The following is a 14,749-nucleotide window of genomic DNA, read 5'->3' as shown; positions in this document are numbered from 1 at the left end:
AAAACACCCCCTGAACAGAGTTTTTTTTTTTTTTTTTTTGTTGCTGTTGTACACCTCCACCCACTCGTCCATCCAGACCTTCGAATTAACACAGCAGGCACACAGGAGCAAAGGCATACTTCATTTCATGCAGTTCACAGTGAAGGACAAAAAGATAAAAAATAAAAAAAAAGGCAAAAAAAAAGGTCAAGAGGAATGGAGAGAGAGGGAGAGAGCTGAGGAAAAGCAGACCTTAAATACAGGGCCAGTGAATGTCTTTTCAGAAAGGACGTCAGGGTGTTTTCACTTTGGAGGAGTGTCAGCCTAGAGGCTGAAGGGAGTAGATAATAGACTATCCAGTGTGTGTGTGTTTTTTTAACATGTGGGAGGTACATATGTCTCTGTGTGAGAAGGCGTTATGAAATTTACCTTTGTCTGAAGTCAGTGACCCCTCTGAGCTGCTTGAAGAGCCTGAAAGATCTGCAGAGAAACAGAGGGCTATAAAACTTGATTTGTTCTAATCAAAAGGAAGCCGTTAGAAAATATGTCAAGCATACTTCAACAAATGAAAAATGGGAATGATATCACTTCCAAGAACAAAACATAAACCGGGCTGCTCTCTCATACTGTTCCCATCTGAAAAGACAACTGCTTAACTTAATGGGAGCGTTTGAGAGGAGTCTAACCTCTGTGCTCTTTATGTTTGTCTTTGTGTTTCCTGGAGTGTGAAGACAATCTCTTCCTCCTTTTCTTCTTCTGTGATGGCTCCTGGTTTTCCTCTGATAACCTTTTACTCTTTGTCTTTGCTTTCACTTCTTTTCTCCTACAATCAGAATAACACACAGAGCAAACTGTATGCACAATATAAAGCAGCCAGCGATGTCACTACTTGAAATAGAATGAAAAGGCCTTTATGGCCAAAGCCATAGCTTTCAAAGGGTATAGATTTTCCATAGGCTACATCTTGATATGAGGTCTTTTTGCATACAGAAAAGATTAAACACATTTAATCCTTGTCTTTGCTGTGCTAAAACTTAGAAAAGTCATCTCAGTTCGTATTCTTGCATAGTTATGTTCAGATTTCACTTTAAAAATCATTGTGGCTTGAATTCTAAACCGCAGCATGCTACAAAATAATTCATGCCGGCTGTCCATAATCCACAGTCCTCAGTCTTTAACATCACTAACTGAAGGTAAAACCACCTACAATTTTAATGTAAAAATGCCTCAAGTGTAAAAGGTAACTCAGCTTACTTGTGATGGTAGTTGAGTTTGAAAGAGCATTCAGGGCACAGTCCTAAAACAGAACCAACATGGCATCATCATTACCAGCCCATCCATGACTGTCAAAACGATTTCATTATCACTGCCATTATTATTGTTACAGCCATTATGTAGCATTATTTCTTGCCTTCCTAAAACTGCTTTATTGTAATGTTGATGAAAAGGAACACACAGGTTAGGCTACAGTCAGGATATGTCAATATATTTCAAACTCTAAATTAACAGCATGAAATATGATGAAATGAGCATTTCTTGTTTATTTACAGTTAATGACCTTTGCAAAATGTACCCATTGGACATTTTTTATAAACACAGTTAATTTTACACTTAGTGGTTCACGCCTATGCCAATTGTGTGTGTTTTGGGGTTTAACAAATGTGATGAACGCATTTCTTTCCTGATAAAACCTTTACAATGTCTGCAAAAGCAGGATTAGGTTCAAGATGAACATGATAATTCAGTTAATTTGGGACTTGTGTTAATTTCCGTAAGTATATATATATACACATAGCTATAAAGACATAAATATAAATTTCCTTCAGTAACCTGTTACTTCAGAATGTATGTAGGCTATAAACTAAAGAGGGGGACCAAGGAAAGAACTGTGTGGAACTCCTTTTTTTACTCTCACAGAAGGATAATTTCTACTGGCTATAATAACACACACATTGCTCATGAATGCAAAAGTAAGATTTAAATCTTTGGTCAAAAAGTTTGAACGGATATGTATTTTAAGAAACTATTTAATTGCTATCAACTAAATCATTTCAATATTATTTCTCTTCTGCACCTTACCAGGTTCAGACTGCCAGATCATGCTTCATTACAGCTGAAATTGAAGCCATTCAAAACTTTGGATTAAGAAATACTACAAGTTTTTATAATTAATGAGGAGAAACAACATGTGGGGATGTGACTTGTTGCACTAGCTTTTTAGAGAATTTCCCACTTGACTGAGTTCTCTATGACTGGTAGGTCTAATTACAGTAATTATTCTGACAGGATTTTCTGCAGTACGATACTTGAACAAGGATTATTATAAGATGGGTCTTAGAAGGGAACCCCCCCAAGGCCACACACACTTGTACAGAAACACACACAACCTTTGTCAAGAATGACCAGTGAATATGTAAAGATAATTTGTATTAGCTTACTGAGTTTAACTAATGCATTCCGTTTCTCGCCGTGTTCCACATACGCAAAATTCACCTCCCAGCTTTTTAGGCCTTCCTGCGTCTCGCAACGTTTGTTTCCACACTGGAACTGACCTGTAATACAGGTAAGACAAGGACATGTCCTGTCAATGTACTGTACAAATATATATTACAATGATGTTTCCATTAAAGTATTATCTATCTACTGTAGCTATCTCTTATCCACAGCAAATTCTGATGTACGGTACAAATGCAATACATTTCTTACTTGTTGATAATTCATTCGTAAGAACGAAAACAAGCCACAGAGCACTGAGAGTTAATGTAAGATTATTTTGTGTAAAATATTATGTACATAAAAAAATGACTTAAAACAGAGAATTGTAGAATAAAATTGTGTATAAACAGGAAGAACGTTTTATTTCAGGATTGAGAAATTCAGACAATAAATATTCAAATGCTTCAGATTTGTCAGACAACCTCTAAACTATTCTCTCTATCTCTATACCCCTTCCTCCTTATCCCACTGCTCCTTCCCATCTCCCCTTTTTCACCTTGCCTCATCCCCACAGGTCTCTCTCCAGCCACTGGACAGCCTGTCTATGATCCCTAGAGGAGCTTAAGGTGACACTGATCTGCTCTTTGGGGTTCCTCCAGATTGTACCGGAGGGGACGAGTGCGTCAGAGCGGTCCATTTTTGGCACAGGGGTGAGAAACACTCTTTACTCTGGGAGTGGACAGTAATGCCTGTCCTCACCTGCCTAACACCAAGACTGTAAACATTCAGATGAGATGATGTTGGCCACCATGTTTGTGTGATGAGATTGAAGAGGGCCTGTTATTATATTCAATTAAGTAAAAGAAATCCAGAAAAAACAAGTTCATAGTTAAAATGAAGTAGAGATGATCGATATGCCAGTGCAACACTAAAGCAGAAATTGAGTAATATTTTTTTATTTATTTTCTGAACACCACATGATTAAGGACTCTAATTTGACTTTTAGTTTTTAATACACAATCAGTGACTGTGGAAATCATAAACCACAAAACTATTTCTCTGCCACCCCATGAGCCTTTAATTCTATGACTGCTTATATGAATTATTCTACAGTGAGCAACTTAAAACAATTCAGCTTAATTGCATCACAAATTCATGTCAGTACATTTTTTTAGATTTGCAAGGTGTTAATTTTAACTATAGTGAAGACATTTGCATTTGAACAATTTAGGATGAACATGTTTGCAATGAAGTGTAATCCATCATATGAACAGGACTACAGCTCAGCTTGCAGCTCTTACTGACGCTTTGAACTAACTGCTAATATCAGCATATTAAAATGCTCACATTGTTTAGCAGATGTAATGTTTACAGCTTATTTTAGCAAGTGAATATTTGGAATTAGGAGCAGATACAGATTACAGGTGAGCTGATGAAAATGTTAATTTTACGGGTACTGTATGTGGTCATAAACCAAAGTAATGGATGGAATCTGTTAATGAAGCTACTTAGATAAAACATTTCCTGGGATTAGCAGCATCATTATAATAATGGCCTACATTATAGGCCATGAATGTTAGTGCAATATATCCAATAGTTTCTGAGATATTTCAAATCAAGATCAAAAAGGTGGATTGATCGACCAATCAGAAATTCATACTTAAGAGCTTCACCGCTAGTGTGACAAATTATTATATTTATTAATAAATCAAACAATTCCTTATCAGTAACATTTGATAGCATAAACTGATAACTTCAAAAGAAGTGATTTTTAATAATAAACACTTTATGATACAGCAATATGTATATGTTCATCTACCTACATTTAATAAGTTTTAAAACATACCGTTCTCAGTGAAGTAAAACTAAAAATGTCAGCATATCACTTTAAATCCTTGATCCTATCTGACGTTGACTGATGGGTGTGACTTGAAACAGGGCCACCTTCTCGACTGTGTGCCAAACTGACACCATGAGCAGTGGCTAGTGCCCAGATACCTGAGAGAATCCTGCTCACCCTCAGTGACGTCAATTACAATCACAGTGGAATCCTCCCATGACGTCTTACTCTCTCCATCAATCAATCAAATACACCTAATGTATTTAAACTAACTTTTATCTGAAGAATGGAGGTAAAAGCCTGTGCTCTGCCTACACAAAACTGAGCACCCTTGAACAAGGTACTGAATCCCTTCACTACCACAAAGAAGTCTTTGAAGGCCACATCATGGAGAATGTAAATGTGTCTGACCATCAGCTATTCACAACCTCAACCCTGGGAGAGTCAATGGAAAAGCTGTTTCTAGGCAACATCGCTGACAAAATAAATGTCAAAATTTAAATATAATCAAGGTCAGGAAAAAAATAATCTGTTTATTTCTAACAGTTTTCAGCCCTCCAGCTCCAACTTCACTCAATGGCGCTGTCCTCAGAAGGCACAGAGAATCCCTGCTTTACAAAATAAGCACCACCCAAAAGCCCCTCCCTGGGTCTCTGTTCAAAGTCATAGAACACAAGCATTTCAGGCAGGTTTTGTTGACAAGCACTGGGTATCCTCACACATCAGGTGAGCCTCACGTGCTCCATGAGAAGAGCTATCGCCAGGTTAGCTGAGTAAACCCATTATGAGAGGAAACTCCTGTCTTCCTGCGTCAATGGTTGCTAATGCTGGCTAGAGATCAAGACGGATACACCACAGGACAGATGGCTGCATGATTAACATTCACTGGATGAAGTCACAGGGAAGTGAACTGGGCCAAAGCTCTTTCACTTTTTATTCGCTCTTGGGTAGCTGGTAGAGGTTCACAAAGGACACATTACTGTGAAACCTTTTTTATAATTCCAATTAAACTTCAGTTCTGAGTAACCTGCTACTATTAGACCAAACATGTCAGCTTGATTGTAAGCACTCATTTATTGGTAGAAGACTTTATATAGTTTTGTTACATGAGAACAGTTGACTTAAAAATGATACTATTTTAAGGAATAGTTTGGAAATATACTTATCTGCCTTCTTACTGAGTGGGACAGGAAGATCAATGTCATTTTTACATGTGTTTTCTTTATTCGTTTTGTTTTTTCAAGATATGTTAATGGGAGGTAAAAGTGCTGCTAGGTTGATTATTTTACCTTGTTACAGAGCCAGAGTATCTGTTTCTCCCCCATTTCCAGTGTTTATGCTAAGCTAAGATAACCAGCTGCTAACTGCACCTTTATATTTCAGGTACAAACATGAGAATAGCATCATTCTTCTCATCTGACGTTTGATGAGTACAAGTTTGCCAAAATTCCTTTCATCAGAAGAATAGCTGTCAGTGCAGGACCATACAATATTCTTATCACATAGCTGCCCAGCAGTATATTCTGCTCAAGGGTATATGATGACAAGATAATGTGAATATATGCGCTTGGTGGCTCAAACAAATACATTTGCCCCCACCCATAATGCTCATTTTCTAAGTGCTGACAGATTGAAACGTCTGTCAGAATGTCACATTATGTTAAGAAATTCTATGGGAAACAATGAACAATCAACACTCACTGAGTCCAGGCAAATGTTTTTTTTCCACCAAATACTGAAATTATAACAGGCAGCTGAAAGACCGCTTCTCCAACCATGCAGTCCCACCTCTGACTCTGGATCAGATGTGTCTTTCACATTGGCAAGCAGACCTGACTGCTGATTCCAAGTTCAACACTTATTCTATTTTGCAACTTTTATTGACTGCACAGCATCCTGTTAACTAAGTAGGCCAAAGAACATTACACACCATACACAGTATGTGTCCAATGTCCCTGCCTTCATTCTGTCTTGAACTATTTATAAATCTCATATAACGCTGCTTCACACTCACAGATAAACACATTTAAACAATAAAAACAGAGACATTGGCAGTCGCTATTATTAGACCATGCAACTCTGTGAGCTGTGCACTAATGAGCTATCATTTCTAACACTTAAAAATGCACTCAGTCACTTTTCTGGAGCTGATGTATTTTGTCTAGCAAAACAGGATATATTTATCAAGTACAAACCCTGCTTATGTTGGAACACAGTCTAAAGCAATCATTTAAAGGTAGTGAACGATCTCACATTTAAATTGCCCTGTCACTTTCATTTTACTTGTAAAAAAAAATTAAGTGAAACTGCCAGGGTGGAATAGGAAGTGACAAGATTCTCAATCATGCGTTAGTGGACTAAACAGTCTATATAAACCTGACAAATAAGGATGAAGAAGAGGTAATATCAGACAGAGAGAGAGGAAAACTCGAGCAAGAGCAAGCTTAAATGAATAGGCTGTGTGTCCAAGACTGAAACCCAAAAAACTAACAATAACACTGAAAATATAATACAGTCTAGGGCTCCGACTAACAGCTATTTTAATAATCGATTAATCTGTCGATTATTTCTCTGAATAATCAGATGTAGAAGAAACGTGCAGAAATCTTCTGCATTATGAAAACAAAAATGCGTTAATTTAAACAGTTTTATTTTGCAATGTTTCTATGCAGTGCATTATTAAAAAAATAAAATGTATTATTTGCTCTTAGGCTATGTACTCTGCACTTTCCCCATTAACTTGCATATGTTAACAGTTAAAAATCACATCAATGTTTCTGAGTACACCTTTATACCTAGTTTTGCTTACTGTGTTTAATATAGTGCTTGGCTGTTTACTTGTGTTTCATGCTTAATGTTGCATGAATGCAACAAAAATTCAAATCCATCTACCATAGGACCATTTTCACATGACATCAGACAACTTCTGTTGCTCCTCTTATAGGGATATCCTCACTTGCGCTGCTCAGGGTAATCTCTAAGTTCACAAGTTGCCACAGACATGAATGGATTATGTTTAATGGTTTGTAAATATTCTTTTCACTGTGCTATGGTCAGGCCTCTTCTATAAGCGTTTATGCTTCAGGTGTTTGTGACATGAGACAAAATTATCTCCGTCTCCCTCTTCACTTCACCACCACAGGGCTGCTAAAGCGAGCTACAAGGCAGGCATTAGCACAAACGCCAGAGGTTTCACAGCTTCAGTTTGGAGTCGCAGATCTGCAAAGGTAACACCTGATAATTTTTTTATTGGATGTTAGCCATTTGATTTTTAAGGTTGCTAAGGTGTGATTTTTCTAAACTTTCTAATTTATACTAACTTTGCTTACAAGGCCTTTGATACTTTTTTTTTTTTGACAGGAGCTCCAAAACCAAGACTAAAGCTCAGTTTATACCAGAAAGGACAACCTACAAAAATATGGCCTGGAATGATGTGCATGCATGCCTCCACATGTACACCTGCTCTAGCATAAAGACTGTCAGGACACATTTTTATATTCGACATGCTGACTCAATGAAGGATTTCTCTTATTGCAAACACATGCCTCACATAGACATTTTATTGTGGAGAGTTTTTACAAATGGGTCCGCAATGAGGGTAAGAAAGAAGAATTAGCTAGCAAGTAATTAATGAGGCAGAAAATATATTTAACATTTTAGTTAGTAAGGCTGCCCCCTGTCAAACTGTATTGATTTTTAAATGCACATGCATGCGCATGTTCCTGTCACTCTTTTGCAATTAAATAGAGATGTTAATGTGGTCGAAATCATCACAGAAATTCATGCCAGTTGATTTTCTGACAGTCTGGGCTGTATAATGAAAGAAAGGAAAAACAGCAAATAGACAAATGTTGCACTAAAGAGCCGACTGACAAAATCCTTCATCGGGTCCAGCCCTGTTAGTTAGACCTTAAGAAACACAAGCATCTTTAAGAAGGTCTATAGAAGTTCTTTATAGCTCAAAGACTTTCTGGCATTCGACTGGAAAAATTCGTGTGAATCATTTATGTGAAGGTTTTTGGCCCTGACGAAAGGGAGGAGGATGAGCATGAAGTCAAAGTAAATCTCTTTCTTCAAGAATTCCTTAAAATGTGGAGAAACTTAGGACTTTGGAGGGAGGATAATGTGTGATCCTGTTCTCATGTATTTGATTTAGGAAGATAATCTTTCTCTTCTCTTCCTCCTTGATTTTTAAAAGACAAAATATTGCAACATCTAAAAGAAGAGAAAAGAGAACCTTTTGACAGTCCATACTCCTGCATCTCATATCACGCTGTGGCAATGAAAAAGAAGGTCAGTGCTCTTTGTAATCCACCTGATTAGGTGAAGAGTAGTCACCAACAGCTAATACCAGCATGACCTGAAGTGCACAGACAGGAGGAGATAATTAAAAGAATGATTTCCAAAAAAAGTGTCCATGGCAGGGAAGTGCTGCGCCCCTTAAAAGCAGATTCAGGATCCGTTTAACTGGGAAAAATTCAGTTTTGCATAATACATTTGTAAGTAGAGGTTGAATTTGGCTCTGACAAGCACCACACCTAAACCTTGAGTCATAACACCTAATACCAGTTGATCTAATAAAACAATAAATCTAACTTTCCTGGTCATGATTCATCTACAGTTTGTGGAGATTTTGCATTCAGGTCCCTGTGTTTGAATGATACCCTTTATCAACCTTCAAATCAAATTCTAGTCAAATTGAGTCCACGCTAGAAGACTTCTTCCACCTCCAATGCAAACACGTTTAACTTTCAATTTGCACAAGTGTTTTCTCCACCTCTGAATTAGGATGTTGGTTCCACCCCACAGAATAAGATTAGTAATGATTTCACTGGAGAGAGGTTTGTGCCCTGTGCTCTAAATAGTGCCTAAAAGTATCTCACTTGGATTCATCATGTACACAAATCACATCTGTGACAGTTGAAGTCAAGTCCCGCCAACCGTATCTAACTCCCGTATCCCACTTCCTGTACAGTACTGCTACAGGAGATGAACTGTCAAAGACTAGGATTACACTGTCTTAATCTGGAACAATATATTGACTTAGTCAGCTTTCTCAGACATACTGTGTATGTCTGAGAGGAGGTATTGATGTAAACATAAACAAATCAGTCAAATATAAAGTGTGTGTGTCTTGTGGCTCAAGGCATGTCAGTGAGGCATCAAAGCTTTACTTTCCCTGAGTTACTGATTGTCCTTTCCATAAATACCTGTCACTGTGACATGAAGGAGCAGTAGATAGAGAGGTGGTGTTGTTCTAATCCTAAACACTTAATAAACAGCAATTAACAAAGTGCTGCCAAACTGTCAAGCTAGACTCCATCATAAGTGTAGCAGGATGGTAAAATGACACAAATGGGACCATTCATGTGAATCAAGACATCAATTGATCATTAAATGGAAAAACTGTCCCCCAAGGTTGGGAGCCACAAGTAAACAGCCCAACAAAACAAAAAAACGCAAGTGACAGGCCAGACATCTGAAAGATTCTTGTAAAATAAAACATGTATATGATGAGAGTTTAAAAAGTATCCTCAGTACGTTATATACTGCTGTCCATTGTCTTTATATCTGTCGCCATCTAGTGGAAAAGGCTATAAACTGTTTTGTAGGCATGCTGGTAGTGGAAACCATGAATGTGACCCAAATCCATACAACTATTGATTACTTTTTTTTTTCTCCAAATATTCTTCTGGACCTATTTAACACAATACATGTACATTTCTTCCAGCTGTGTGCAGCTCCTTCACTTCTTCTGTGCATTGCATTGTAGGAAAATAGTATCCAACAACAGCCATCATTCTCAAATATGTTCTGAATTGTGTATGCATTCTGTTTGATATGAGTAGACTTCATTTGGTCACATTTACACCACAGAATCAAAATTGGTTCACAATTAGTTTGTGGCAAGGATTTGGGACACAGTGCTTGTCTAAGTATATATGGTTCTATTCTCTTATTAACACCATTATAGAATGTACATATTATGCTGCATACTGTTTTTATAGTGCAGAATATGCAAAAACATAAAGCAAACTTAGGATAATGTTGAGTTATGCTGTACCTTTCCCAGAGACAACTTCATTCTCAGTCCTCCAACGAAATCCAAACTGTAGAGCACAAATTTAAATAGATCCATGTAAATTATAGCATTAAATTAGTTTTCTCTTAAATAAACTACAGCATTTAGATATTGTGTATTTCTATTTCAGTCATGCTTTCCAATTTATGGACACTATTTATATATACCTGTTGAGGAGTATGTACTGTATACAGTACCTTTGGTAGTTGAAATGATTAACCAGTGAACAAGCCCTCATAGATGGGGCAGTCATTGTTTAAGCTAGTCATTAGAGTGTTAGGCAGTGCCTGCATAGAACACAGTTTCTCTCTGTGGATTCATCTATGTGCAGGCCAAAATTTGACTAAATATATGGGAATGATAAAACTCACCACTAGATTTGTAATCATCAGGCAAATCAGAATCATTTGTGAGAACATCTGGATTTAAGTTTGATTTTGAGTCATCTGGCCTTATGTTGTCTTGTTTAAATTTTGACTCTTCTAATTTAAATATAGTGCCTCTCATAAATCAATCTAGATATCATGTAGGTACAACATCACAGTCTGAGACTTGAGTTTGAAGGATATTTCAGTAGAGTAACATCAGGCTAAACAATGCAGAATAAACACACTACCCTTGGGTTTAACGTACTGTCACTTTTAAAGCCTTGGATTCAGACCAGAATGGCCACTAGAGACACAGCACAGTGCCAAATCATGACATATTCCCAACTTTTGTCTAAAATGGAGCAGTGGTGGTGGAGATTAGTGTCTGATTTATGAAATTTTAACCTTTGTTCATGGAACCACCACCGGGACTATTAGTGTCATTTTGGAGTGCAGTACAAAAATAGATCATCCCACCAAGTACTGGCTTCCCAGTGCCTGGGATGACTGAGGTGTATGCAGTTCTTGTACTGTTTTCTTTCTGTGCATTCTCTAGGTGCACTTACTTGTGTTTCATTTTAGATTTTTATTAGCAGCTATAAAGACCCAATTTGTGCCAGGGAGATTTGATAAATCTGAATTTCCCAAACAAACACAAGAACATAAATGTTTTCTACTGTATGTTGTGTCAAGATACTTTTTCTCTGGACTAAACAGTGTCCAGCTTAATTAAGAACAGCCTACCAAATAAATACATAACATACAGTACAGTACATATAGCATCATCTGGATTCTGCCATACTCTTATTGGTGTGTCTAACTAATGCTGCAACACTGGCACAACTCATAACAACACAACACTGATAGACAAAAACTCTAATGCTTCTTATTTCGCTGATGTACGCTGGTCAAAGCTAGCATTACTAGGCAACCTGAGCCCGCTATGTGCTATCACATTATTTGACCTCGAATAAACACCTTCTGTTACTGTGTTTCCCTTTGAACTAGATAATCAAATCAGTCAATCAAATCATCCCTTATCTTACCTTGTTTTCCTTGTATCTGCTAAGGTCAGCTATGCAGTACTCTTTAAAAAGCTTGTCATAATACTTCTTGGCAAGTTCTTTTTCCCTGCAACAAAATACAATAAGGCCAGAGAAAGGTCACCAAGCACAAGCTACTTTTGGAGCTCCAACATACAAATAGAAATTCCCTTTTCAGAAGAGTCCCGAACAATATTTTTAGCATAAGGTACATTAAAGCAGCCTGTATAAATAGTTGACAGTAGATGATCACCATGTCATGTCTTCTTCGTCCTCATCCCTCCAGAGGAAGCGATGATTCTCACGTAGCACATCCACATCTGTTTTGTCTTTTGCTCTGAGGGAAACAAGAGGTTCAAGGAGAATTTTATAAGGAGACACACATGGATAAGGAGAATGATACAATAAATTTACCGCTAGTATAAATTGCTACTATATATATAAATAAATTAAAACAATGAATAACCAATGGTCCGACATGAGTAACATACTCTTATTCATTTTATTCATGACAGCAGATGAGTGATTGTCAGGCCTGGCTGTGAGACTCATTACTTACGTAGAGCGTCTGAAGTCGGCCAATTGTCCTCCATAATAAAGTATGTAGTCACCGACAAATTTCTTATGTCGCTCAAACTGGACACATCTGCTTAAGGTCAGTGTCTCTTTGAAAGTTAATTTTGCACTGAGAACTGTAAAAAAGAGTTGTAACGTTCCGCATTGCTTAGTTTTAATGCTTTTATATGAAGGCAATGAAGTCAAAATGAAATGACCATACTGTTTTGGACAGCTATGTGTGTGTATAAGTCACAATACATATAGTTTAGCAATCTGTCTTGTTATTCCACAGTGAAACAAAACGCAGAGAGATGTAAACTTAAAAAGGATACAGCATTCATTGATATCAGATGGGCTCTTCTGTTCCGGGCTTCCTCTCTGAAAATAGGAAACAGAATCTAAACAGTTACTAAAAAGACAAAAAGTTATATTATATTTGCAGCATACGTTGTTCATTTTTATAACTGAAGATGTGGCCTCCATCAATGTTTCAAACACAAAATTCTTAACCATTTGCTAGTTCAGAAGTATGATCCATTAATTGACAGTAGTAGTAAGGATAAGATTTAAACATGAAAACTGGATTTTTCATATTTAACTTTTATACAGCATGCACACAGAGTTCCTCATGAAATGTCAATTTGACTGAATGATTCCATTTTAATATAGACAGTTGGTATATAATTTCAGAACTGACAATCACAATGTGAAATGCCACATGTGAAATAAAAGGAGTACAGCTCATTTTGAGAAGAACAGTGATGGATATGAGATGTAACCTCTGCCATAATTAAACATAAAACATGATGAAAGACAAAATGGCTTACATACTTAAAAGGGACTGATGTATACTACCTGTCCACTTCATTAGCATGTAAACTCCGGTGAGCCACCTGAGAGTGCTGATCTTTTTGGAATGGCTTATGCAAGAATTCCTCTTCACGTTTTCTGTCAACAATATACAAATAAACACAAAGAACTGTAAGACCTATACGACTTCCTACACAGTAAAAGACATTTTAGCACAAAAACATAACCATTTTAGTTTATATGAGGAATTTTTGAATAGACTGTAATTCTATAGGCCATAATTTTGCCTTTTAAGGTCTTTCTGTGAGGACTCTTCCTGCCCATCATCATCACTGAAGTCAGAGTTATAGCCGCCACCTCCGTGCACCTGGGGAAATACAGGAATTCTTTAGTGTGGGTGAAATCACATCCCACCAAACACAACCCCACTAGCTTAAGGTATGATGGATGTTAACATACATAGTTTCAGTCATTAGTGAATTAAGACAGACAATACAGTAAAAAGGACACTATAGCACTTTCTAACTAAATTGGTTTAAAAAAATACAATTTATTGCCCAACAAAACACCCTATAGAAATATTACCCAATAGTTAAAAATGTTATTTTGTGTTTTGTTCTTAATGCTTTACATGGTCCTGCTTCTGTAAAGTGAGCTGAAACCGGTTTGATCACAAGAGGCAATATGCATACATTTATTTTAGCATAGGTCATTACAATTAACCTACAGTTGAAGTGATGTACAATGTTGCTTTTTGCTTACGACAACGCTACCAGCTATAGTTAACTTACCTTTAGGCTAAGGTTTCATGCTATTTGGCTACTAACAATTACACGAATGACTAAATATTCTTCCGAATATGATTGCATAAAAAGTTACAGTTTCGACTTTGAAGATATACATTACCTTCACAAGATTATCCATGAGTTTCTTCCCTTTCGTCTCCAGCAGATACTATTAAATGTTTATTTAACGAAAAGTACGTCGCTAGATGATGACGTCACACAACAAATCCCGGTATGATGACGTTTAATGCTAACAATTTGCTCAGAAAAGATGAAAATAAGTGACTGTAGCCTTTAACATGAATATTAAAATAGGGCTCGTCAGGGCTGCTTTGTGATGTCAAAATGGGGATAATTAACGATTTAGGTGGGGTTTTTTTTAGATTTAAAGGAATATAGTCTATCAAATTAAGTGCATCTCCAGCACTATTAACGGTAACATGTAGCCTGTAGTAGCTAATAATTGTACTTTCATCATGTTTATCATTCATGACTTTAAGCTTATGATAATTCCTTGTACCCAGCCTATAATGTGGCCTAATTCATCCATTAGCATTTATTCAACATTTATTGTAGGGCAAGCTGTTATCACAAAACACCCAACCCAGAAAAAACTGAGTACAACATGAGACATTGATTTTTATTTTAGAACGAATGACTAATTTACACCGATGAGTAATACGCAATTCAGGGATCATATCTTTAATTTCCGCTCAGGAAAGATATGAGGATCCATGTAGGCGTTTGAAATGTAGATGGGAAAATAAAGAGGGTATTATGCTATTTGAATGTTTGAGGTGGCCAGGGTGAAAGTCTGGGAACAGACGTGCAGTGTTTCATGACTTTTC

General features: G+C 36.9%; 1 protein-coding gene across 1 annotated transcript in view; it reads right to left on the bottom strand.

Annotated features, from left to right (window-relative positions):
- The window catches only part of fra10ac1 (FRA10A associated CGG repeat 1), a 16,410-nt gene extending 2,282 nt beyond the window's left edge, over positions 1–14,128 (bottom strand). Inside the window, exons 1-12 of the mRNA XM_020605255.1 lie at positions 14,023–14,128; positions 13,404–13,483; positions 13,162–13,254; positions 12,639–12,684; positions 12,308–12,384; positions 12,002–12,085; positions 11,752–11,836; positions 10,320–10,365; positions 2,418–2,531; positions 1,234–1,276; positions 666–802; positions 409–459 (exon numbers count right to left, since the gene is read on the bottom strand). Coding sequence (XP_020460911.1) covers positions 409–459; positions 666–802; positions 1,234–1,276; positions 2,418–2,531; positions 10,320–10,365; positions 11,752–11,836; positions 12,002–12,085; positions 12,308–12,384; positions 12,639–12,684; positions 13,162–13,254; positions 13,404–13,483; positions 14,023–14,040 — 874 coding nt within the window. The 5' untranslated portion in view covers positions 14,041–14,128. The remainder of the gene's footprint in view (positions 1–408; positions 460–665; positions 803–1,233; positions 1,277–2,417; positions 2,532–10,319; positions 10,366–11,751; positions 11,837–12,001; positions 12,086–12,307; positions 12,385–12,638; positions 12,685–13,161; positions 13,255–13,403; positions 13,484–14,022) is intronic.
- Between the last annotated feature and the right edge of the window lie 621 nt (positions 14,129–14,749).

Source organism: Monopterus albus, unplaced genomic scaffold (genome assembly GCF_001952655.1).
Source record: "Monopterus albus unplaced genomic scaffold, M_albus_1.0 scaffold69.1, whole genome shotgun sequence".
NCBI classification, from domain to species: domain Eukaryota; kingdom Metazoa; phylum Chordata; class Actinopteri; order Synbranchiformes; family Synbranchidae; genus Monopterus; species Monopterus albus.
Note: the sequence above shows the minus strand (reverse complement) of the source record. Positions and strands in the feature narration are given on the sequence as shown.